At 32.5% G+C, this 27,581-nt stretch overlaps 2 protein-coding genes and 1 long non-coding RNA gene across 3 annotated transcripts; 1 reads left to right on the top strand and 2 right to left on the bottom strand.

Moving 5' to 3' along the window:
* The first annotated feature begins 1,252 nt into the window (after positions 1 to 1,252).
* LOC105770077 (pathogenesis-related thaumatin-like protein 3.5) lies at positions 1,253 to 2,394 on the top strand. The gene is made up of 2 exons (XM_012591127.2): positions 1,253 to 1,414; positions 1,550 to 2,394. Exons 1-2 carry the CDS (start codon positions 1,357 to 1,359, stop codon positions 2,236 to 2,238), a joined length of 747 nt encoding a protein of 248 aa, XP_012446581.1. The 5' UTR covers positions 1,253 to 1,356; the 3' UTR covers positions 2,239 to 2,394.
* Positions 2,395 to 7,925: 5,531 nt separating this feature from the next.
* Positions 7,926 to 14,084, bottom strand: LOC105770076 (uncharacterized). Its single transcript, XM_012591126.2, has 17 exons — positions 13,519 to 14,084; positions 12,538 to 12,897; positions 12,262 to 12,402; positions 12,029 to 12,161; positions 11,791 to 11,904; positions 11,628 to 11,701; positions 11,478 to 11,552; positions 11,293 to 11,385; positions 11,135 to 11,195; positions 10,625 to 10,957; positions 10,291 to 10,417; positions 10,085 to 10,184; positions 9,713 to 9,782; positions 9,478 to 9,630; positions 9,249 to 9,344; positions 8,569 to 8,891; positions 7,926 to 8,454 (listed from the first exon to the last, which is right to left on the bottom strand). The coding sequence occupies exons 1-17, from the start codon at positions 13,567 to 13,569 to the stop codon at positions 8,197 to 8,199; spliced, it is 2,562 nt and encodes an 853-aa protein (XP_012446580.1). The 5' UTR covers positions 13,570 to 14,084; the 3' UTR covers positions 7,926 to 8,196.
* Positions 14,085 to 21,799: 7,715 nt separating this feature from the next.
* On the bottom strand, positions 21,800 to 23,915 carry LOC105770078 (uncharacterized). Its single transcript, XR_001126148.2, has 2 exons — positions 23,579 to 23,915; positions 21,800 to 22,640 (listed from the first exon to the last, which is right to left on the bottom strand). It is a non-coding gene; the product is annotated as an uncharacterized LOC105770078 (long non-coding RNA).
* Positions 23,916 to 27,581: the final 3,666 nt, after the last annotated feature.

Raw genomic sequence — 27,581 nt, 5'->3', positions numbered from 1 at the left:
TTGAGACATGGAAACATCAAACCTAAACAAGTTTTGTCCTATTTCAAGTCTCGAGACAAGAACTCCTTGTCTTGAGATTTTCAAACACCGAAGCTTAATTGAGAAAATAGAGGAGGTTGGTCTCGAGACTTAAGGAACCTTTCCTAGAGACATCACTTCTAGTGCCTCAAGACATGTAAACATCGAAGCAAAAAAATCAAAAATAAATAAAGTCTGTCTCGAGATAACACTAAAATTTGATAATTAAGTTTGGATTCGATTCCTAACTCTAAATTTGACCTTGTATAACTCCGTAAAATGATGAATTTGATTCTTGGACATTATGAATGTGTGATTGTGATTATGATTGGTGGTTAAATTGGTTTGAATGATAATTATAAATTAAATTTTATGATTGTATAATGAGATAGCCTGAGTTGCTTCAGCAACGTAGTGATTTGGATTCGACAATCAGATTAGGTGTGAGGTGTTACATTTATGATTTTTTTTATAATAAGTTTACATCAAATTTAATTTTTTTTATAATTATTTACAATTTTTTTATTTTTAAGAATTCTAATACGTTTTTATTTTAAATGTTTTTTTAAAAAATATTAATTTTATAAAAAAATATATTTTATAATTTATTATAATTTATAATATTTATATTTTTTATTTTTTCTAATTTTTTAATATTTTTATGAGAAAATATTAGATTAAACCAAAAGCTACCACATGTCACCATTTGATTGGTGCGCCAATTTATTTTAACGGTCAACGTGGTCAATGACGAAAACTGTTAACGAATGAGCTTAATTGGTTATTTTAGTTAAGGACAAGGACTTAATTGGATGCAAAATCAATATAGGGGCTTAATTGATATTTTTACATATAAATCTTATATAAAACTAGTAAAAGATGAAAAATATCATTTGATCTTTTATTAAAAAATTAAATAATTTATTTAACTAAATTGGTGTTGTGATATAAGTATAGATACGAAATAAAGTATGAACTTAATAAATAGCATCTTAGAACATAATTAGTATTAGAAAAAAAAAGCATAAAATATCATACAAATACACGAATTACCATGTTTGTAGAACCGAAGCAAGAGATTAATAATCTAAGCATCATAACCGACCATGAAAAGACAGAAGAGAGGAAATTGATGTTAGAAATTGTTTTGATAATTTACTCAGTACTCCCAAAGAGAACTGAGCACGAAAAGTTTGACAAACTTTTATTATATTTGCAAGCAAAATTTATGGGGTACACACAACAACTTTCTATATTAACACCTCACCATCCCATTTTTGCCCTGCATCAAATCTCTCCACTTCCTTCCCATTTATCTCAATCTTTCCTTCCTTACAAATGCCATCAATGGCGATTTCTGGGCTTTATCTTCTTTTTCTAAATCTCTTCTCTTTTGGTAAATCTGTAATTTATAAAGTATCCTTGTTGTTTGTCTTTTGTTCTTTCTTTTTTTTGTGAATCATTTTTAGTTGAAAGCTGATTTTGGATTCTAGTTGCATTGTTTCAACTTTGGTTTTAATGACGGTTTCAGGGACGATTCTGTCTTCAGCGACGCTTTTTACACTCCAAAACCATTGCAGTTTCATGGTATGGCCAGGTTCACTCTCCGGTAACGGTGCTGCGATTGGCGAGGGCGGATTTGTTTTGGCACCTGGTTCATCAGCTCAATATCAGGCTCCACCTGGCTGGTCAGGTCGATTCTGGGGTCGAACCGGCTGCACATTTGACAACTCTGGCTCTGGGAAATGCGTCACTGGCGACTGTGGTGGCGTACTGAAGTGTACTGGCGGCGGCGCGCCACCTGTCTCCCTGGTGGAGTTCACCATTGCAGGCGGAGGCTCGGGGGATAAGGACTTTTACGATGTCAGTCTGGTGGATGGTTACAACGTTGCCTTAGGAGTCAGGGCAACTGGTGGTTCAGGGGATTGCCAATATGCAGGCTGTGTCTCGGATCTTAATTCCAATTGCCCGCCCGAGTTGCAGGTCATTGACTCGGGTTCTGTCGTAGCCTGTAAAAGCGCCTGTGCGGCGTTTAACTCGCCTGAGTTTTGCTGCACTGGCGACCATGCTACACCTCAGACTTGCTCGCCGACGCAGTTCTCGGTGATGTTCAAGAATGCTTGTCCTACAGCATATAGTTATGCTTATGATGATGCCTCAAGTACTCGGACTTGTTCTGGGTCAGATTATTTGATCACGTTTTGTCCAACTGTGTCTTGATTCATAATTATGGTTAGAATAAATGTTCATTAGTAGTTTCTTGGGTAAATTTGATGCTTGGTATTATGGGAATTTGTTGATTGGATTGTTATGTAACGTTGAAATCAAAGCATTTTTGCTTAAAATAGATGATAAGGTATGATCTTTTAGTTGCGACATTTCGACTGTTTCAAAGATTGTGATTTTGTTTGTTTGGCCAGAAAGAAAATGCGCGCTTAAGAATGAAAATTTTCCTTCAGTATAATGAAATTCAATGAACCAACGATGAATCGCAGCAGGGATTCAAAAAATATGTATATAAAAATTAATTAATAACTTATGCTTATTACCTAAATTAAAGATTATTATCCATAACTAGAAGAAAATTTTTAAGATGAAAAAGAAAACAAAACTATAAAAATAGTTATTTATATATGATTTAAATTACTTTTTAATCATTGAATTTTAATTTATTATAAAATATCATTAATATTATCAATTTATAATATTTTAATCACTGTATTATTATTTAATAATAAAATGTTAGGAAATTCTAATGAACTATATATTGTGCCATTAAATGATATTGTGTCATCACGTCATTTTCAAATAATATATACATATAATCATATTTTTGATGAGGCGCACTAATACTTAAAAATAATATATATACATATAATATTTATTAAGGTAAATTACACCAAAAGTTACTTAACTTTTGTTTCAATAATAAAACACACTCAACTTTCAATTCAATCATTTAATTTTAAAAAAATAACAATTTAGTCACTAATATTATCAAAAAATAATAATTCAATCACCCACTAACATCTTTCGTTATAAACCTAATGGGACGCCTGATGTGACCCGTTAACTAGCTGAGATGGCTAATTAACTAGCCATGGTGAAACTCAATTTAAGAACCAAACAAAACAATAAAAGAAGAAGAGGAGAAGAAAAGAAGAAATGGAGATGCCGAAACAAGAGAGAGGCGAATCTGAATCAACAAAATGTTATTGTCATTGTTAGCTTTTCCTATTCCAACATAGCATTTAGCAGCAAGGGAGGTGAATTTTTAAGGAAACGTCAGAACTAAAACTTCCCTTTCTAAACCCAGGTAAACCCAACCTCCAAAGCTCCACTCATCACCAATGGCATATCATCATTACCTCCAAAGCTCATTAAACCCACTTTCAGATCCCTAGAATCTATCAACCCAAAACCTTATTCGGGTTTCTCAGATTTTTATTTTGTCTATAGAGGAGAAGCGGTAGCCAAAGTTTCATCTACATCTGACAGTGGAGATGGTAGATGAGGGTATTTTGATTTCGAATTTTTCTGTGTTTTCTAATATTTTAGGGAGCTTTCTCTTAAAGTAAAAGTCGGTAGATGAAATGGTATATAGATGGGTAACTTAATTGCAAAGCATTTAACCTTTGCAAGAGTTCGTAAATGGTCATATAGATGTGTAAATTTTCAACACGTTTTTTGTTTTTTCAAATTTTGCAGCAATAGTTTTGCTCTCGAATTCTTCCAAACAATCTCTTCTCACAACCTTCCTCCAACAACTCTGCCTTCCTCACGCTGCACCATCATCACTACTAGAGTAGAGGCCACATGACCACACCCATTCGGTGTCCACCAAGGCACCAACCCACCACTGCCATTCGTCTGCCACCCCTTTTTGACGGTACTAAGATATCTCTGATGGATCTTAAATGTGTTTTGGCATTGGGGGGTTTTGGTTTTATCATTTTATTTATTTTGCTAATCCAGATTTGAGTCATAAAGATTGGGATTTAGAATTTTTCTCTTCTTCTTTTCTTCTGTTTTTTTCTTCTTATTTATCTTTTCTTCTACTGCCTAGTCAGGGTTCTTAAATTGGGACTAATTAAATGACAGGTAGGATACCAACATGACCTGTAACACCCCTTACCCGTATCCAACACCGGAATAGGGTACAAGGCATTACCAAAACACATACACTTGTAAACGTATTTAACCGAGTTATAAAATTTCATCAAAATTAAAACTTTCAAAATAATTAACATGTTTCTATAACTTTTCACAGTATATCCTCAAAATATTATAATCATAATAATTAGGGCCTGCGAGACTCGATACATACTCATGCAATTTAATGCTTCATTTCCATTTCATTCAATTCGCAATTTCTCATGCTCATAATTTAAATCATATCACTAGCAATTTCCATTTAATTCACGTACAATTCAATGACATCAAGTTCAAAACTAATACGTATTTACCATTTAACTCAATGTTTATTGATTATACCATTCAATAACACATTTATGAAATTCTCAATTTTGCAATGAAAATATCACTTTAGTTTGAATAACAACATCGTCCTGATATAAATACGCTACCACTTATCCATTTACTTTAATTCTTTTGGGCCCATTTGTCACTTACCATCCTTAATCAAATTAGGGAACGGTCACGGAAAATTGAGTATTTCACTTTCACTTTGCTATAGTATAACTATGGTCTTACGTATGATCACTTATCACTTGTCCCTGATCAGATAAGTGTAGCTAGGCTACCACTTATCACTTTGCCACTTGATCAGATAAGTGTAGCACTTATCACTTTGTCACTTGATCAGATAAGTGTAGCTAAAGCTACCACTTATCACTTTGTCTCTTGATCAGATAAGTTTAGCACTTATCACTTTGTCACTTGATCAGATAAGTGTAACCACTTATCACTTTGTTTCTTGATCAGATAAGTGTAACCACTTATCACTTTGTTTCTTGATCAGATAAGTGTAGCCACTTATCACTTTGTCACTTGATCAGATAAGTGTAGCTAAAATTACCACTTATCACTTTTTCACTTGATCAGAAGTACTCAAATTCGGCGTTCCGCTCAATTTGACCATTTATTCATATATCAGGCTTACCAACATGTGTTAATTCATAAACCATTCATGACATTATTTCATGCCACATCATATATTGAATATACCATACACACATACTATGAAACTTTCTTTTCACACATGCCATGACCACTAATGCACAAATATAAGTATAATTCATATTTCATCGTTTATCAATTAAAATCAAGCATATGACCAATTATACACAAATCATTCATATATTTCCCAATTTTCCTCCTCCTCCTCTCCATTCCACATCCTTAATGTGTATAACACACTTAAACAACATTAACCATAATTTCAATATTCACTAACATATATATATTCAAAGCTGTTTATCCGAGTCAGAGTCACTACATTATTTTTATCCGGAGCTACAGAGCTCCAAATTAAGATCCGTTAATTTTTCCTGAAACTAGACTCACATATCTTCATACCATAAAATTTTCAGAATTTTTGGTTTAGCAAAATAGTACAGTTTATTCTTTAAAGCTTCCCCTGTTTCGCTGTCTGACAGTTCCGACCACTCTTCACTAAAAATTAATTATCTCATTGTACAGAATTCGGATAATATTTTCGTTTGTTTCTTCTAAAAATAGACTCATTAAGGATTCTAACCATATAAATTATAACTCATAATCATTTTTGTACAATTTTTAATGATTTTTCAAAGTCAGAACAGGGGAACCCGAATTCATTCTGACCTTATCTCACAAAATCTATTATATCTCATGATTTACAATTCCATTGCTCACATCATTTATTTTATAAGAAACTAGACTCAATAAGCTTTAGTTTCATATTTTATTCATCCTCTAATTCAATTTCTACAATTTTTGGTGATTTTTCAAAGTTACACTACTGCTGCTGTCCAAAACTGCTTTAGTGCAAAATGTTGATTTCCATTTTGCCCCAAATTTCACAGTTTATACAATTCGGTCCTTTCTCAATTAACCCCTCAATTAATCTAATTTTCTCAATTAATACTTTACCTAGACATTATAAGCTGTTACACAACTATTGGCATTCAGAATTTCCACATATAACTCTATCTTCAAACTCTTTTTCTATTAGGTCCCAAACATTCACTTTCTATTCAATTCTTTCAATACAATCAGCATATGAACAATTTAAAGCTCTAATTTCATGATAAATCATCATATAGTTCCAGCACATATTCATATCAACTTTCAACTTCTTTCATAAAATCACAAACTAATGAATTTAACAAGTGGGCCTAGTTGTAAAAGTCATAAAAATACAAAAAATTCAAGAAATAGTCAAGAATTGAACTTACTTGTAATAAAAATATGAAGAACCAGCTTGAAGAAGCCTTTCCATGGTGTTTTAGCTGATGAGAATTTAGAAAAATGAAGAGAAATCTAGATAATTCCACTTTGGTCCTAACTTTATTAAGCAATTTTTGCAATATTCCAATTTTGCCCTTAATTCTCTTTACTTTCTGCTGATTTCATGCCCCTGCCGTCCAGCCCAAATAGGCCTTGGGTCTATTTTCCTTTTAAGCCCTCTTCCTTTTATCATTTAAGCTATTTAATCATTTCCTATAATTTTGCATTTGTTACAATTTAGTCCTTTTTGTTCAATTAATTATCGGAACTTTAAAATTTCTTAACGAAACTTTAATACTAACTTTTTAACACTCCATAAATATTTATAAAAATATTTATGGCTCGGTTTAAAATCCCCGAGGTCTTGATACCTCATTTCGATTCTAATTATTTTAATATTTATTTCTAGTGCACTATTCACTATTTCAAAAATTTTCCTAACTTTACATTTAACTTATACTCACTAAATTAATAATATTTTCTACCCATTTGTCGAATTTAGTGATCTCGAATCACCGTTCCGACACCTCTGAAAATTCAAGCCATTACATTTTTTTTTCGTCAGATTTGTGGTCCCGAAACTACTGTTCCGACTAGGCCTAAAATCGGGCTATTACATGACCAGTTAAATGACAGATCAATTTTTCGTTACATCTTTAATGAAAAATAGTTATAGGACTGATTTGTTAATTAACTGTGTTAAAAGCTGAATAACTGTTTTATTATTGTTAATGTAATTTATCCTAATTTTTTATTTTTTTATAAGCGTAGAGCCCATTTGTTTTTTGTTTTTTTTCGTTTTCTTTCCTTTCTTTTTTTAGTTTCTTTTCTTCCCTCTCCAACTCAAATGTTCTATCAACGCTCTAAAACCAGAAGCCAAACCCAGAATCTGGCTAACTCCGGTGTCGGGTCGCCGCGCCGGTCGTCATTTCCGATGGCTAGAGGAGCCCAAGCTTCATCTCCAACTTCGTTTTCTCATGCTCTTTTCGAATCTATCTTCCATTTCTTCAAAATCATCACCGATTTTCTTGATCTAAAACCAAAGTTGTAGCCTACCTTTCTCCGATCTCCCTCCCCCATCGTCGGATCAGCTTTTGTTTTCTGTACGTTGTTTATCTACTCTTAAGCTTCAATTTCACCGTTGAGATCTGCGAATGGAGCACCAAAGCCTCATCAGGCTTTTCCTCTCCACTATCCAAATTCATGGATTTGGGGGTTTGTTGTTGACGTTTGGGTTTTCTGGTTCGTGGGGTATTAGTGGGTTGAAGATGAGAGTTGAATGTTGAAGATGAGAGTTCATAGGTGAGACGAAGATGGTGATGAAGGAACAGGGGAAAAAAAAGAAAAGGAAAAGATAAGAAACGTGATGATGTCATCACAATTCATAACATTTTTAAGATTGGTAACGGCACAGTAATCAAAATGTTTATAAATTACTTATATAGTTTACCTAAAAGTGAAGAAGACAATAATCTGAGACATTTCCTTTCCAAAGGCCTTCGGCCAAACATCCGGACACTCGCTCACAAGAGCATCTTCCTTTTGGTTTCTTCTATTTTTTTTTTCTTTTGCTGCTTTTACATTCTTTTTCAATTTTCTCTACATTTGGCTTTAAAGCCTAATCAAAACCCAAATTTTCCTATTTTTCTACAACTTTCCTACACTGGAACCCTAGAAATATTACAAGCCAAATTTAGAAGGAACAAGAGCAAGAGAATTAGGAGGGGGCTAGAGTTGGCTATATTTTACATACACTCCTTTCAAGGACGAATTGCTTGAAAATAAACGATTTCGGAAACGATTGAACCACGAAACCTTCATCTCGCCAGAGCCGGTGCATTGCCCCTCGCCTTCCTCCTCGCTACTAAACAGAGTTTGGTCCGAACAGTCTAGTGATGCTCCACATGCTAAATTATACGCCTGACATGCTGAATGGCATACTCGTAGTCTGTTGTCCCCATCATTATCGCATTTTTGGATCGATATCTGGTCATATATGATCGGTGTTTAGAGTCAAGCTCGTGAGGAAAATAAGAGCCATGAACCAAAAGCAAAAATAACTATGGAGATGAATAAAACGATAGGGATGGGATGTTTTACCCAGCAGGCCAGTCGCTTGGCAGCTGATTCACAGTAGCTGCTTCCAAAGAGATTAGTAAACAACTTCTGAGCAACACTTGGGAATAGACGGTGGTAATTCGGCATGATGACAACTTCTTCAAGCTGTTGCAATATACTTGCCTCACTGGGTGCACAGTGTTGCCCAGACAACTCTCTCTCCAACTCATTTTTGCATACAGAAAGACTAGAGAGGAGAGTGGAGCTGTTCTGGCATGTGTATCCCGCATAGTCAGAGCAGCGGAACTCGCAAACTCCATTGTCACAGACACCACCATGAAGACTACATTGTTCATCGCAAACGGCTGCATATGAAATTCAAAGCAAAAAGGTAAAGAATGGGGGCAGGGGGGATATGGTATTAACCGCCTGTATTTATCCCGACATAAGTAGGAGGATTACATATTTCGCATCATGAAATGGTATCAAAAATGACATGAGAACCTTAGGAGGTGTCTATGAATATATAAGCATATTGAAACAGCCCTCTTCAATTCTTTTTCTTTGAAAAGGAAAGAAATATATCTTTTATTTGTGTGCTTAACTATTTGATAAAAGTGCTCTAAAAAGGCCTGTGCAAAAATGACAAAAAGATCAAACCTCTCAAATTTTTCTTCACAAAAAAAGAAACTTACAGAATAACAGCTAAATAAACACATTACCAGTGGAACAGTCAATGCCAGTATAACCATTTTCACATCCACAAACCCCATTTGACAGACACGTCCCATGCCCATTACAATTGCTAGGGCAATATCCTGTATAACAGAAGAGGACAAAGAAAAATAACATCAGTTTATTGAAAAGGATTAGCTCAGAACAGATTTAGCATACCATGAGTTATTTTGTACATAGCTAAACAATGGAATAGAGAAGGATCCTGGCGCTCACTTTTACTACAATCATGACCATGAAACCCAGGAAAGCAGCGACATTTTCCGCTGACACAATCACCATTAAAATGACAAGAATTGGGACATTGCCCGGACACTGGAACCGGACCAGCACTACAGAGTTCATGGTAAGCAGGACAAATTAGTTCACCTGCAGATAAAAAACATCGAAAGAAATTGTCAAAACATATAGATATATCTTATTAACTAAAAAGTAAATAGATTGAAATTACCATTAAAACCAGGGAACTGAACTGGTCCACCAGCTTTGGCACACACTTTCCAGATACCATCCACAGCAACCTAATCAAACAATTATAAACAAAAGGATGAAGAAGTGTATGTGAGAATGAGCTTAAAGTTCAACCTGCAAATTATTCTGTCAGTTTCAACATTTACGATATAAACAAAAGGTATTATTTCAGTCAACCAGGCCATGATCAACAAGTTTAATTCTGACATTGCAGTAAATCAGCATTGGCCAAGTAGCTTATTCTAAAAGATAAGATTACAGCCCACACCGATCATAACACACAAGCTTTGAAGGTGCTTTTCTAAAAAATTACAAAAGCACAAAGCTTGACTTTACAAACACCAACCCATACCTCTAATGAGTAATTTACACATCTGTGCTGATAACAACCATTTCCTTGAGTCATAGAACCACGGACAAAACCTGTACGAACTAAGGATGAGGCCATGCACCTAATAATCACATCAAAACAAAAACTTCATCAACCATTCCTAAGGTAATATAAAAATTTTAAACCAATTCCTAGTAAAGTTTTTAAGGTTGAAACTCAAAACTCACCTGGAGTTACTCCCTCTCACTTCGCCTAACATTCTATCCGGGGCCCTTGCACTATTACTATCCGTACAAGATCCATCAGAGTAAGCCACAAAGAATGTGCAATAATCAGCCAATGAGGACTGACCACCTGGAAAAGTAAAAAACATAAGTACATAGACCTCACAAGGAGGACCAAACTAAAAGTTCAATGACATTGATAAGCATAAAATGATTGCATTACATGCCCATATCTTGAAACCTGTTCAAATATGAATTACAAAAGAGGGAGCAGGTCACAAAAGAGGGCCTCAAAAACAAAAAGCAGACAGATAAAAGAACACAAACAAGAACATACCCTTGTTAGCCTGAGGAAAGTACCGAGTCCATTGAGGTAGGTCCCTGTTATAACTTACAATAGGACAGTAACCTTCTGCTTCCCTGTTATACGTACAACCGGACAAATTGGTTGTGTTGCAATGATATGCTCCCTTCCAGAGATTGCAAGGAGAAGTCAGAAAATCAGTTCCTTGGTTGTGACCCCAATCAAGATGATCTGCCATGCTATAGTTAGCTTGATACCATCCACTATCCTCCAACAAAGCCAGTGTCATTTTTGAAACTACTGATTTTGTATCCACGGATCCCGTCATTATCTCATTCATCAAAAGCCTTTTCTCCCAATGAGATCCTGCAGCCAAGTCATCACTCAAACATTAATGACCAAACTGCTTGCTGCATCTTCCGTTAGGAATCATATAGTGCAATGTACGCTAGTTTTGAGAAAGGTTCCATGTGTTAAAAAAAAAACCCATAAGCAACATCTCAATAGAGAGGAGAGAGACAAATAACAGACAGAACTGAATACCTGATGTCCCACGTCCTCCACCATCTTCTAGCTCTAAGCCAGTAAAATTTTCTGAGAATGCCTGTCAATTTAACTTCCATAAACTATTTGTTCGATTTTCTCATTGTTTCAATAATCTAAAACCACAAAACTCGACACAAAAAAAATGTCAACAATACCCCATAATGATGCCGCGAGTGCATAACAACACGTGGGAGCACCACACGTTTAACCATCCTCCCAAGCCTTTCATCTATAATATGTTCAGTAACCTGCAGAATGCACACAGAGATAACCGAACAGTACTTATGCAAATTGCTTTGATGCCTCAAGGACATATTCATAGTAAACACCATGCAATTACCTTACTACGCCTCCTTTTTCTCTCATCCCTAAAGTGCGTAAAAGCATGGGGATCAAAGCCAAGAACATGCATAACCTGGATAAGAACAATATTTAGGACACTAAATTTCCTTCTATGCTTTTCTAAATTCATAAAATAACATCACCACACCTCGTGGATAAGAGTAGCTGAAAGTAAAGCCTCTGCTTCTGCAGTTAAATGCCGAGGAGCAACATTCACATGTCCTACAAAAACATTGCCTTTGGTTTTAGACTTCTACTTCACAAGACAGCAACATATTCGACACTTTAGAGATGTGCCAACTAGAAATTACCAGCAATTGCACGGCCCCACTGGTCACGTTCACATGCTACTGCCCATGCCAAAGTGTTGCCAGTGGTAGGTCGTGTAGTCACAAGAAGGACCAAGTCTGCATCAGCAACACCCTCTGCAAGAAAAGTTGGATAAAGATAACAGTTACAAAACAATGAACCTAAAATGAAAGTGCTCTTAGAGGCCACATTCAAGATATAAATGGAACCAAACCACAGTGACAGAACTGAATGAGATACCTTCAACATATTGACGAGGAAGCTGTACACCTCCATCTTGTCCGCATGCAGAATATCCACTCAATCTCAAATTCCCTTTCACAGACTCTACAGCCAAGGTTCTCTTGAACCAGTCAGCTGTCTGCCCTAGAGCCTTCATTATATTTCTTTCAAAAGTTAGCATTGGCTTCATCGTAATTCAAATGAATACAAATTTCTTTTGTAGTTTATCTGTAGTATGTATAGGGTACAACCTTGTGAAGACGATGACGTTTGTCTTGCCCAGATAAATCATTCAAAGTGCAATTATACCAACAGTCACCATAAATCGGAGGATCACCATGAGGATTGCAGGAGCGTGTACCAAGAGATGAACTCACAGGAGGCTCCCCAAGCTGATAAATAAAAATATATACAAAAATGAAAACAAAACAAGCATAGAGAGCAAACACCAAGGGTGCACATTAGGTTCACAATCATGACCAGAACTACGATGTTACCAAGTTTACCAACGAAACAAAAGCACCCACCTTCACAATGTCACCAACTTTTCGACAATCTCTATCCGGTGAGAGGCCAACGGCATCATAATTTAAATATATTCTTATAGGTTGCTTAGCCTCCTTTGGATGCTCAAGCACCTCAGAAATCTCAAGCAAGGACCTTCCTTTGTGAAGAACATTATTTGAGGTACTGGAGTGGACATAAAATTGAGGGGTAACTGAATAAACCTTTCGACCTGGTCGTCTCCTCTGTTCAATTATCTGGTCATGAATACATGAATGTGAGACAATGTTTTCACCAATTTCGCTCTCTGGGCCTTCCCATTGTGGATGATGCCCCTGAAATTTCGAAGTAGCTGCTCCAAACCATAACAATATCAATAAAACCTGCAATAGACGCCAGAAAAAGCTTGGGTTTCAGTGTGAAGTAGGCAAACAAATTAAATACAAAAGCCAACAGAGACTATGTACGCAACAATGAAGATAATGAAACCAAGCTAAGAATGACTAATACCGGCACAAAAAAGATATTTTTGTAAATTATGAATTCAAATCCAGCTAATTTGAAACGACAAAATTCCAACTTCAAACAATTAATAAAATTTAAAAGCTTTATATACATAATCCTGGATAATTTTCAAATTCCAATAATGAATTAAACTAGAAGTTCACAGTTTTGTTCAATTAGTAAACCCTAGTGAACAGTTACCAAAAAGGAAAGATCCCGGAAAAGTTTTAAAAATGGAAGTAAAGTAAATATAAATAAAACTAAAAAGTAACCAAATTAATTCCATCTTTATACGAAGAGAAAACAAAGCAAAATGATTTGATTTTGTTTAAGAAAAATATTAGACAGAAAAAATGGGAAATATCTGATCTTTTTCCCACTAATTATCTCAGTAACGGCAAGAGCTCTGCACCATTTTGATTTCTACCAGAAAACCCATGGATTCAATTTTTTTCAAGAAAAAGAAAATGAGAAAATTTACAGTGAAATCGAAGGTTTACCTCGAATATAACGACAGCAAATCGAAGCTTAAAATCAAATCTTGTTACCATGATTGAACCAAAGCTGATTATATCCTCTCCAAGAAATGTCGGAAAAAGTAAAGCATTAACTCTTGTAATTCCATTCAAAACTCCCTCGACTCTCCAGCCGGCATTAAAATCCAGCAAAACTGCTCTTTACTCCACATTTGAACCCCACAAAATGCAAACCCAAAAATGACTCCAAAATTTGCAGAGCTTCTTTGATTTGATGAAAGCCCAAGCAAATCAAAAATTTTAAAAAAAAATTAAAAAAAAAGGAGGGAAATATAATGGAACTATAACTTTCAACTTGGTTTTTTTTTTCTCTAATAAAAAATATTCTCTCGAGGTGAACTAACACTGCTAAATATTCTAAAGCTTCCCCCTTACTTTGTTTCTGGGTTTCTTTTTGGGTGTGCAGAGATATGAGGAACAGTGACAATGAAGTAAGAAAAGAAAGATATGGAGAGAGAGAGAGAGAGAGAGAGAGAGGACCTAACAGAAAGAAACTGAGAAAGAAAAATCAAGAGATTAGCAAGAGTGGGAGAGTTCACCATAATTTTATAATTTTTTATAGCTTTTTCTTTTTGCCTCTCCTTTTTTCTACCGTAGGAGTATTTTCAGTTATTAAGAAATATAATTATTAAAAATTCATATAAAATTCAAATGCAAAGTTAAATGTTAATAATTTATTTTATCATGGTTTAAATTTAAATTTTATTATTTGATTTATAGAAGGTAAAATTATAAAAATACACTCATTATAATATTTTTGGTAAACTACATCATTAGTTACTAATTTATGGATAAATTCTCGATTTGGCCACTTAATTAAAAAAGTCACAATTTGATCACTAAACTATTCAAAAGTTTTCATTTAAGTCATTATGTTGTTAATCGATATTACATGGCTTTCTCTATTCGTGTTGCCTACACCAATCGAAAGTTGTCTTTTATTTCCTTTTCTACAGTTCAATTTTTTTTCAAGAAACAACTTTAAACGTCACAATTTTACGAACAAAAATTTAAACAGTTTTTTTCTCCAATTTTTGACACAGACTGTCAGATCGACTTGAATATAGAGTATGTTCTTCTACTCGTCGACGGGTACTAATATACTATATCAATCATCGAATTGTTGCTTAAAGCTCGCTAACAGAACTTTTAAAAGAAAAACTTAATAGCCCAGTGACTTAAATGAAAATTTTCAAATAGTTTAATGAGCAAATTATAATTTTTTAGTTAAGTGACAAAAACAAAAACTAATCAATAATTTAGTGACTAATGATGTAGTTCACCCTAACTTTTTTATAAAATTTTAAAACAAATACAAATTAATAACCAAATACCAAGGTTTTCAAGATTTTGGCTAGTTCCATCATCAAGGGTAGGTTGTAATTTTGAAGTTTCTTTGTAGTCGTCTACTGGTTTCTTCCACTATTAAATATATTATTAAAAATCATAAAAATTATTTTTTAAAATAGAAAAAATTAATTTTACTAAATCAATCGCTTTTTAACCCAAATCAACCATTCGTACCGATACTCGAACAAAATTGATCCAACAATCCATTGTGAAATACCGTATAGAGTTAGTATAGTTAAAACATGTTAGTGGGTGAGATTTTATAGTAGAATCTAGTGCTGATTCAACTACGGGTGTCAGATTGTACCCATGTACTGTGATTTAGGTGTCACAAATGTTTGAAGGGTTAGTGTCTTGTGGACATCGAAAAATAAAACGATAATTTCCAGTAAGCATATTCGAGAGATGTTTTAAATAAAAAAAATACTTTATTGTGAAATTAGGACTGTTTTGTTGAAAAGGAAAAATCCATTCTCATAACAAGCTTTTTAAGCGTGATTTTTGGTAATGTACGTAAACCCATATCTATAAAGACAATGGAAATTTGATAATATTATTGTATTGCAATTTGCAAAGAAACATGTGAAAAATGGAAACTTCAAATGCAGCTTCCAAAATGTAATCTTGAAGTCTGACATAGAAAATAAAAAGCTCAAAAGTACAGCTTTACAAGAAGGAATATACTCAAATTGTTTTGCTCTTTCGGGTTAAAATATCGAACACATGGTGGGCACATATTCATTTGTTTCAAAGTTCAAATAGTTGAGCATCTTTCCATCTCTACATTGCTTCTTTTAACAGATAACTTTTGTGGGCATTTCCATTTTGACTTTCTGCTTTGCTTTCTCTCTATTATTATATATGCATAGGCCGTAGAGAGATTTAGGTTTCCTCTGATTTTACCAAACTGAGGCCATTTTAGTTTTAGTTGTTGTTTAAATAAAATATATTTGGTTGAATTTTTTAAAAATATATAAAAATTATTTTCTAGTTTTCACAAAAAATTCTTGGAAAAAATCAATTAAATTTTTCTAATCAAATTTTAAATACTAAATTGGTACCTGAAATCCATATAGATGTACTTTTTTATTTCTCAAATTTTATTTTAAAAATAAAAACCAAATATGTTTTCATTATTAAAAATAAATTTTTTATTTCTATTTATTAAACATATTTTTCAATAGTTTAAAATTTAATTTCTAAAATAAAAATATTTTAGAAACCAAATCTAACCTTTTATTTATTTATTTAAGTTTCACTATCACTTTTGCATCTTTATTAAAAGGTTTTTTTATATATAATATTTAGAGCGTAACTTCTTTCAACCCTTAAATAGAAAAATAAAAAGTTTAAACTTACATCTTCCTATAATGACAACAATATCAATATCAATCAAATTAAGACTTAACTGATTCACAAATATAATTTTAAACTTTCCTTACAAAATTCAAGTGACATTTTTTTAGGATGCCATAATTTTAAGCATGATTTTAAAAACAATAAAATGGAATGAGTTTATTTTATTTATATGATATTAATAATTAATGTGTGAAATTTTTTATAAATATATGTTCCAGAATTATTATGACATATTAAAAATAATACAAGAAAAATATAAATAGAAATTTTCAATTTTTTATAATTTACTTTTGGACCGTCTGCATTTGCATATTTACAAAGGGGTTAGTTGGATATTAGATTTAGGCTTCCTTTAATTTAGCATTTAATGCCAGTGTAGTGCACTTGGGGTAGATAACTGCTATCAACCTCACTGATAGCCTGTTTCAATTAGCATCAACAGTACGTTTAAATTTATTTCAATCACACTGATAGCTTCAAATTTTATTGGAGGTTTTAGCACCAGTTCAACCCAATAAAGCAGTAGATTTTTTTAAGAGACAAAAGTACCCATACTTTTATTTATTATTTTACCATTTTATCATTGAAAGTTAAACTAATTTCTTTCTCAACCTTATTTGTTTCCAGATTTGGGAACAAAAGAGTCACTTGTTTTTCAGATTTGAGAACTAAAATAGTGATTATTGCTGGTTTCTCTCTACTTTTTTGCTTTGTTCTTAGTTGTGGCCGCTACTTTTTTCTTTGCCTAAAGGTTAGTATTTATATATTTGTGTTGAGTATGGTATCATGTTCATGTTATGTTTTCGTCTCGTTTCTAAATTTTCCGAGTTTAGATTAGATTATTGATCAGTTGGGGGTATCTGTAAATACGAGTTGTAGTTTCCACTTCTACAATGAATGCAAAATTTTAGCTTGTAGTTGGGAATTTTTTAAGAATTTTTTAGTGCAATGTAGTGCTCAGTTGTAGTTTTTCTTCTTAATACAAGATTGAAATGATGAAACAAACGATAAAATCGGGGAAATTCTTGAAGAACAAAAAAATTAGTAGGCTAAGAACAAAGGGTGTGTTTAAAAACTAATTTATTACATTTGAATAGGCAATTGAGTTTTGCTCTAATGATATTAGAGATGTAGTCTTTCCATATAGACATATACGTTCTTATGCTTCTTCAGTTTTCTTTTCAAATGATGTAAGCTTTTGAGACCAACAAATCTTGAGAAAAACAGCTTTGAAAGATCCCCCTTTTGAAAGAATTTTAGCCTTCTCAATCCCTTACATATCTTTGTGTTTGAGAGGCAGAATTGTTATAAATCTTTAGAAAATCTAGACATATGAAACTTAGGTGGTGTGGAAAATCTATCTAACATGGTTATACAATTAACCAAGAAGTAATGAAATGTTGTATGATTTGGTGCTAATGTTAAACTATGTCACATTGACTCTTAATTTTTTTTTTAAGTATTCATATTGGACACCCTTAGTTTTTCATTCATATTTGGAAATCGGTGTGGAGACATGATATACATGTATACATGTCTCATATGAGTGAAAATTAAATACTTATATTCTATTATTTTGTTTAGTACAATACAAATTGTTAAAGAGTTTTGTGAGAAATATTGAAGGAGCTTTACAAATGCGTGGATGTATATATATCATGATATCTTAAGATATATGTTTGCTTATATTTGTTATAACGATGATCTTTAAATGATGCTTATTATGATACATATATTTATGGTTTTATGTCGGTTGACATTTAAAATCAAAATAATAATAGATGGTAAAGACACGAAATTTTGTGGAGGGAGATAGTACCTTAGCAACAAAAGTTGTTTGGGATGATGAGCTGACGTTGATATTTTGTGAACTTTCCGTGAATAAAGTCAATGCTGGTAATAAACCGACAACTCATCTAAACTCAAAAAGATGGGAAAATGTCATTGTTATTTTTCAAACAAAAACACAAAAAATTATGGAAAACCTCAATTGAAAAATAAGTGGGATACAGTAAAAAAGGAATGGAGGTTACAGAGAGAGTTGCTTAAGAAATCTACAGGTATAGGATGGTGTCCATCTAAAAAGACGGTTGATGCTACCGAAGAATGGTGGGCTAAAAAAACACAGGTTAGTGTTAACTTTATCATTATTTTAATGCATAAAGTTTATTGAAATTAATAATTTACAAATATAAAAATCTTAGTATAACATTTAACATGTTATGTAGGAAAATCTTGATTTTAAATGATTTAAGAAGAAAGGAATTGAACCACAATTGAATGAGTAGATTAATCGATTATAGTAGATTAACCTAATAATTATAGTAGATAAATTCTTCGAATTTACTCATAAATTCGAATATACTATAATTATTAGGTACAACCCCAAGTGTTTGCTTTCTTATGGTGAGTTTGGATGGGCGGTGCGTTTACCTGCAGTTGATGTAAAAACAGCGGTGGCGGTGAGATTAGATACTGTAGCGTGAGACAAAAAGTAAGCTAAACGCACCGCACCGCATCCAATCGCCCATCCAAACCCACCATTAAATTAGGAGTTTCATGAGAAGGGTTTGATGGTGCCTCATTAGGAGGAATACCTTCATTCTCATTACTATGTTCATCTGAATCACCAAATCCCTCATTAGGTGTATCATCTCTCATAAGAACCTCGCTTGGAAGAACATCAGATGAAGGTATCCATGCATTCTCTCTAGTAGATTCGAATTTATGAGTAGATTCGAAGAATTTATCTACTATAATTATTAGGTTAAATCACAGTATTATTTTTTTTGTTTGAATAATAAATGACGGTATGAAGCAAACGTGTGGGAAATTCGAGATGAAAATTGAATAATATTTATTAGTTTTAATAATTTTTATATGTTTTTATAAAATTTAAATAATTTAAATAGAAAAACTGTTAATAAAGGAGTTTAATTAAATTTTTATTAATGATGGGGACTTAATTGGGTGTGTAATTAGTACTATATTTAATTGATTTTTCTTAAAAGGTCTTTTGACATATAAGCCTTAAATAAATGCATCAAAAATTAAAATTAAATTATACTGTATGTAAGTTATGAATTTAGTCTTTGTATTTTAATTTGGTCATTTTAATATACACATTTTAAAATTTGAAATTTCAATATTGATCCAAATGTAAGTGGTTAAATTCATTAAGTTAAATTTTGTAAATTTCAAAATCTTATGTGATAAATATATTATTACATGTGTAATATTATGTCATCTTGTTATTTGCATATGATACTAAAAAAACACTTAATTTTAGTTGGTGAGTTTAACGGCTATTGGAATAAAATTTCAAAAGAAAGTGCAACAACTCTGAAACATTATTTAACACGAACCTCCCTACAAATCTAATGAAAAAAACTAAAATTAAGAATTTAACATAAGCAATCACAAATCAATAAATCAAATTCCGAATTATCACTGCAACCTAGAGGTGCTCATGGGCCGGGCCGGGTTAGGGTCGGGCCCATAAAAAATTTCCGGCCTGGGCCCGGTCCAAAATATGGGCCTGAAATTTTGCCCAAGCCCGGCCCGGGAAAAAATCATAAGACTGGGCCCGGTCCGGCCCATTTTTTAATAAATACCAAAAATTTGTTTTAAAAATTAAAAAAAGTATTTTAAAATTTTTAAAAAATTTTAAAAGTATTTTAAAATTAAAAAAATTTAAAAAATAAATATATTTATTATATCGGGCCGGGCCAAAAAAAGTGGTGCCCGAGACCCAGCCCGTTTTCTAAACGGGCCTCATTTTTTTGCCCAAACCCATATTTCGAGTTTATATTTTTACCCAAACCCTCCCATATTTCGGGCGGGTTGCCGGGCCGGGCCGGGCGCCCGGCCCATGAGCACCTCTACTGCAACCCTCATTCATTGCCTTGATGGGTATCATAATTCATCTCCCTAAACCACGAAAGAACTTCCCCACTGCCATAACTTCTCCTAGATGAAAGGCCAAGCTTCCTAATTTGTGCCCAGTACAACAGTTAACCACAATGTCGTTTGTGCCCCCTATTGATCACTGTTTCATTCTCAAAAGTGGCTGCATCAACATTACATTCGGGGTTTACACCAGCTTTCATTCCTTCCATTACTCGCACTATGATTACACGACACAGCACCAAAGACTGCTCTCGAGTCTGTCAATTTCTGTAAGATATTATCAGCAAAACAAACAATATTAGAATATAGCACCTCTTTAGAAATTTAATAGATTTATTTTTTAAGGCAAATTTAATAAATTTACTAAACATATCAATTTAATCATGTTCTTTTATTACATTATTTTCGTATTTAATATTTGTGAGCAGGCCGTCACCCACTTGTACCCGACATTGCACATGGTCCAATGACAATGACGAAATGGGCTGTGCAGGACCTGTCTATCAGTAGCCAGGCTCGTTTTGGGGCTAAGCCTGATCAAATCAAAACGACTGTTCAATATAATAATAAAATATCAAAAAATATTTTTTTACTAATATTTATATTTTTATAACTAAACTAAATGTTTTTATTATTAAATAAAAAATTAGATCAAGTTTACTCCAATTTGTGAAGAGAAAAAGATTGTGAAATTGCCAAAAGAATATCTGACGTTAGAAACAGTAAAGATCAGATGATTTATCTGCTGGGTCTCATCTCTGTTCCCTGTTAACGACTTGGTCCCACCCCTTTATCGTAAATGTACTTTGAACTTCCACGCGCCATCCCTTTTTTTCCCGCCCTCTACGTTTCCCACCTTTCTACGGCCCGTGTAGAAAGGCATGTAATTAAGGCGCCTATTACAACTTAAAGGCACGTTTGTTTCGCTGTAATGGAATAGAGGTGTAATAGAATAGAGCTGTAATGGAATAGAGGCGTAATAGTAATTTAATTGTTTAGTTGAATGAAATAGAATAAAACTGTAATAGTATTCTTGTATTTTGTTGAATAGAATGATATTGTAATAGCATAAAGAAAAAAACTAAATTAACTAAAATACCTTTAGCAGAAATTTTTTAGGTAGATGATTATTGTTATTGTTATTAAATTTTAATAAGATTATTAATATAAATAATAAATAATTTAATCATATTTTAATATAATTATTATTAAATATAATTTAATAAAATTCTTAATATTAAATATTCTTATATGAATTTACTAAAACATAATATATAATACTATAAAATATAATTTAATAAAATATATAATTTAATAAAATTCTTAATATAATTATTCTTATATGAATTTACTAAAATCATAATATATAATACTATAAAAATAATATATAATCTACTTTATTATTTTTAAACCATAATACATATTTAATGTACTAAAATATCATTAGTGAAACAAATAATTTAATTATTCTAAATAAAAACAAAATTATTAGAAGTAACAAATAACTTGCTAATTATATTTTACATCCAAACATAATATTCATATATTAACAAAAGTTACATAATTTCATTAGTTTATATGTCATAATCCATATGTTATAAAATTTTACAACATGAAAAAGTTACAATATTGTAATCACATTCTATCATCTCATTAAATCATTCAAATATTACAAACACAAAAAATTATCAAAAAATTATCAACGGTGAAACTTAAGGAGCTTTTCATCAAAGGAAGAATGCAATTATTTCCAACGAGCAATAAAATAAGAAAAATCAAACCATCTGCTTGCAAGTACTCATCGAATTTCCGGTAAGCACAATCTGGGAATGCTGCGCTACCACTAAAAACACAGAAAACCCTCCAATGCAATAGCAGAACTTGGGGAAGTCACAATGGTTGATTTCCCAGAATGTCAGACAAACAACAAACTTCCATTTGAGTAACCTCCAAACCCCAACTTGTGAAGAAAATCAACACTCGTAAATGCCATGAAAGATTGCATAATAGATGTCAATTTACATCCGAATAACTAGATAAAAACAACCAAGTCCCTTTCAAAATTCCTTCCAATCCGATATTATTCCTGCTTCACTTCTAGCTAGAGAATTTCAAAATGGCACCAGAGGTAGCAAACTGTTATCTTTGACAAAAGTATGCGTTTCAAGTCATGTATAACTGTGACCATCAATCCAAGGTTCTCAAACATAGCTAAAACCCAGTCACAAAATAGGCAATTAAGTGGCATCCTAGAAATGATTGGAAGAATGAAGAATCAATGCTAGACTCGGAAAAAATGGCTTATTCGATTAAACCATAGCCTCTGACAGGTTAAAACTAGTTGTGAAAATTGATGGATAAACAACCTCTAAATGACTAAAGTTGTTAGTCAAAGAATCTTATGTGGCTCGTTCACTACCATTACTTTCCTATGTTGTTTCTTCACCTTATCCGCTGTCGCATTCTCCCTGTTAAATCATATGGTGTAGAAAAGAAACATCATCACAAATATGGAAATCTGTAAAAACACTAAAGAAATGCATGCCATAAACTAAAAGTTTCCTCAACTCTTTCATTTTTTGTGAAGTATCTATGTCCAATGCGTATTTAGATATGGAGATATGACCCCCAAAATACATGAAAAACTTCAATATAGATACACACACATACCTATCCAGACACATTATCATATTCAATTCAAGCAACATTAGAAAGAAATCTAGAGTCACAGAATAAAGAAGAAACTAAAGTTTCATACCATGAAATCAACAAATTGATAAGAACACTATTAACTCTCAAGTACTTAAAAACATAAGCTAAGGCTGAAGCTTCCATTGGCTCTTTCTCTACCATGGAAATCACATCAACTGCCAAATCCCAACATCTCCATGAGTTTATCAACAAACATACTTTAAACTATACCATAAACAAAAGGGGTTTTTGCCTGAACTCAGAGGAGTCTATCAGCATCAGATTTATTCAAAACAAATTGTAACTGGACGCGAAGGTGAGTATCTAAAACAGGTATGTTTCAACACAGATAAGCTCAATTATTCCATACATCTGTCAAGATATTTGTTGGACACAGAATATTAAAATAATAATAACTCAGGTAACATAGTTCGGCTTATACTTGGAACTAAAAAGAAAGTCCACAACACCATAACAACTTCTCCCCCCAAAAAATAATATTTTTTCTTTTAAAAATATTCAGCTGAAACAAATTCTTTATTCATGTTACGAAACTGAATGGCATCCATAGTAAAATAATTCCTAAAAAATATGAACTTTCATACTCTAAATTAATCATTTAATTAGATTCAAACACAAACATTTTAAAAAAATGGCAAAACAGAGAAAAATGGGAAAATGAAATAATTATAATAAAAAGGATCTAGAAATTTACCATTTTTCTTAGCAGGATTTAGGATACAACCTCAGAAATCCAAAGATGAAAATGTTGAAGCGGCTTCTGGCTTTCGTATTTTAGGTTCTGTCAGTGAAACAAAAATATTCACCTTACCTTGGATGAAGGGGAGGAATGCCGGAGTCGGAGGAAGCAAGAAATGGCTTCCGTTGAGTGTTTTTGAGGTGAGAATTTGTGAGGGTAAAATAGGGTTGATTTGGGACGGAATGGGTAAACGGTGAAGAGGGAAGGGAATAAAAATCCCTAAAATTTTCTACTTAAGGCCGGAATGGAATACACACGTAATAGGTATTCCCTTCAACCAAACATATGTTTAAGTCGGAAGCAGAATAAGCTTGTAATAGGCAGGTAATGGCATAGCCACTTAAGGATGCACAGTTTGATCCGTTAAAATTCAGGCCCATGACAATTAGTGTCAGAGCAAGATTCAGTTAAGGCATTGAGTCGAGATGGTGACTCAAACAGATGGTCAAAGTGTCTTACTAAAGACCCGTGGGAGGGCTAAGAAAGTAGTTCAAGGAATATGTTATTAATGATAGATGGCAGAGTTTTCAAACTCAAAGAATCCATGAAGGACGTGAAAAAAAACATTTAGATGGTTGAAGGCTCTTAACACCACAGTGGATATGTTGACCAAGAGGAATGATGCTTTTGAAGTCATAGTGAAGGCTTAGAAAAATAGATGGACAAGCTTAAGAGAAGCTTGCTTTGTGCAAAGTAGACATGGGTAAATAATGTGCTAGTTGTGACACCCAAGCACAATATTGATATCCCTAAGGTGAAAGAGTTCAAGGGTTCTTGGGTTACGAGGGATGTGAACAATTTTCTACAAGGAATAGGGCAATGCTTTCATGTTGTTAGCATGGTGGATTTTGTTACTAAGGTAAATATTGTCTCTATGTATTTTACTAATATTGCTATTTTATAGTGGCGTCATAGGTAAACAGATGAGAAATGTGGTGAAATTGTTATTAGGACTTGGGTGGAGTTTAGAACATAATTCAAACAACGATTTTACCCGGGATATACCAAAGACAAGGCTCACGCCAAGTTGTGCTAACTTACGTGACAAGGCACAATTTGAAAGTATGTTTTTAGTGAACTACTACTCCAAATTTCTAACTTGGGTCAAAAGATGCTTTTTTTTTCTCTTTCATGAATGAATTTAAACCTTAAGCTAAGCGAGGGTTGCAATGAAAAGGTGTCCAGGATCTTATCAAAGCCATGACTACGGCTGAATCCTTGATCAAGCTTGGCATGAAAAGTTAAACAAGTTTGAATCTTACATGTTGGAAAATTGGTTTAGAAAATGTGTTTGTTTGCATAGTGGAAATTTAATTTTTTTTCTTAAACCCGAACTCTTTTTGATATTTATAACAATTAAGCTTTACAAAAATTAGTGCATATGTTTTTGGCTTATTGGTTTTGGTCAATTCTCGATTTTCAACCAACACGATATTCTCCGCTATTATCAAACCCTTAGTTTTCTTAGAGAGTGAGCTCTAATTCAGTAACCGATCACACAATGAAAGCTTTTAACTTTCCAGTACAAAAAGTTAATTCCTCTAAAGGCAATAAACCTAACTCGAGTTCTCACGAAAATAGAATTTATTTGAGAAAAATAAATCTTACTATTTTCCAACAAAGTAACCGCACCCAATGATGTTCATCTTTGACTTAATCTATGTATTCTTAGTTATAGGGTAAATTTACAAGAGTTCTAGTTGAGTAAGATGAAACAAAATAATAATATTTTAACGAGAAAACACCGAGTTAATTGGGTCTTTCATGTATTGGGTGTAATTATATGTGTTATCTAGTCTTTAAACTAGATTATATCATTTATCCGACCAAAAACTAATGTTTGATTCTCAAAATATTATTTTTAATTAATTAAAATAAATTTAATTAATTCTCTTAATTAAATTATTTTAATTAATTCTCTTAATTAAATTATTTTAACTTAATTCTAATTTTATTAAAATCATGATAATTTTATGGTATTAGAATTTATGAGTAAATAAATTTAATTGTCTTGTTCCTTAACATTGCAATGAATATATAATTTAAATTTTTGGTACCACTTGAATCAATATGTTATTGCTCCCATTAATTAATCTAAAGAATACACTGTATCAGCATTTTGGTATCATTGATATCATAGTTCTATTCATTTCATAGTAACAGTCATATCAACTTGTCATTATCCAAATTACAACGCTTGATTCATCATAAATTCATAACTGCTATTCGACTCATAAATCCAGTTTGCATGCTCTTTACATGCCAAGATATTTATATAACACAATCATCTTTATATAACCAAATCACATTATCAATCCAATTCTATATGTATCATTTATCAAATATCATATCCCTATTAACTTGACTCGAACTTGAATGAACACATGAATCCAACCAATCACACTAGTTTAACACCCAGTGCCTATTAGATAAATATGAAATAGTAAGTTGCGCCCTACACTAGTCGGTATAGCTGACAAATAGATGTGCCCAACATTGGTCGATATAATCGACAAATGGGCGTGCCAAACACTCCCTGACACGTAGTCATATAGCCCTGAACTTTTCCTATCCTATAGTATGCCAACTATTCTGACTCTGCCCGAATAGTTAATAGGGTAATCATTCTCAATTTTCATTATAATCCAATTTCTCAATTCAATAATATCTGTTCAATAGCCAATCACTAGTACATATCAGTATATCAACATAATTCTTCTCAATACAAAATCAATTTTGTATTTGCATTAATATACAATAATCTCAATCAATTCGATTTATTCCTTACCGTAAACAATCGATCAATTTCATACCAATGCGATTTGATTAATTATAACCAGCTATCAATTCAATTTTATTTGAGACTTCAATTCATCATATTAAATTTTATCCATCAGTTTATCATTTCTCTACGATTTAGTCCATAATTCACTCGTATCAAATTGTGAACAATTCAAACTACTATCAAACAAATACAAGTTCACAAATCAAATGTAAAACAATTTAAATATAATCATACTAAGTGAACTTACCTGATCAAAACAGCAACCAAACAACTCTCTAAAAGTTAATCAACAAATTTTGTTATTTTCCCAATTTTGTTCTGTAACAGCCTAATTTTCAATAGTGTCGAAAATAATGGTTCGAGATCACCAAATCCGACGAGTAAGCTCGTAAATTTTAATATTTAGTACTTACGAGTCAAATGTAGTTTAGAAAGAATTTTGAATTTGTGTTTTATAAGGATTTATTAGGTCAAGTGGTTTAGAAAATGAGGTATTGAGACCTCGATTCCACAAACCGAGCCATAAATATTTTTATAAATATTTATGGAGTGTCATTAAGGTAGTATTAAACTTTCTTTAGGAAATTTTAACGTTTTGATAGTTAATTAATTAAAAAGAACTAAATTAAAAAAGTTCAAAACTTGCTAATTAAAAGAAATAGTGGTTAAATGAATTAAATGGTAAATAGGGAGGACTTAAACAGTAAATAAGCCAAAATGAAATGGCTGAGCGGCATAAGTAGTGAAAATAAAAAAATAGCCATTTAATGGCAAAATAGTAAATAAAGCAAAATTAAAACTACAAATTGAAATTTTAAAGGTTTCTAGATAACTTCTTCAATTCTCAGCCAAAAACAGCCATAGGAGAGCTCCTTAAGCTGGTTTTTATATTTTTACTTCGAGTGAGTTTAATTCTTTCCCTTTTCTTGTAATTTTTATGTTTTTGAGACTTTTACAATTAGGTCCAACTAAGTCTTGCTTTAGTTTTTAATTTTATTGAAAATTTTGGAAGTTACCATTGATGAATATAGGATGTTTTAGATGAAAAAATATGGATTTAGAGCTTTCATTATGTTATATGATGATTGTATAAAGTGATTTTGTTAAATGTTAATTTTAGGACTAAATTGTAAAAATTTAAAGTATTAGGGTTAGGTATTAACGTTTCGTTTT

The sequence above is a fragment of the Gossypium raimondii genome, chromosome 5 (genome assembly GCF_025698545.1).
Source record: "Gossypium raimondii isolate GPD5lz chromosome 5, ASM2569854v1, whole genome shotgun sequence".
NCBI lineage: Eukaryota > Viridiplantae > Streptophyta > Magnoliopsida > Malvales > Malvaceae > Gossypium > Gossypium raimondii.
The sequence above is the reverse complement of the archived record's forward strand: the minus strand, read 5'-3'. Positions and strand labels throughout refer to the sequence as shown.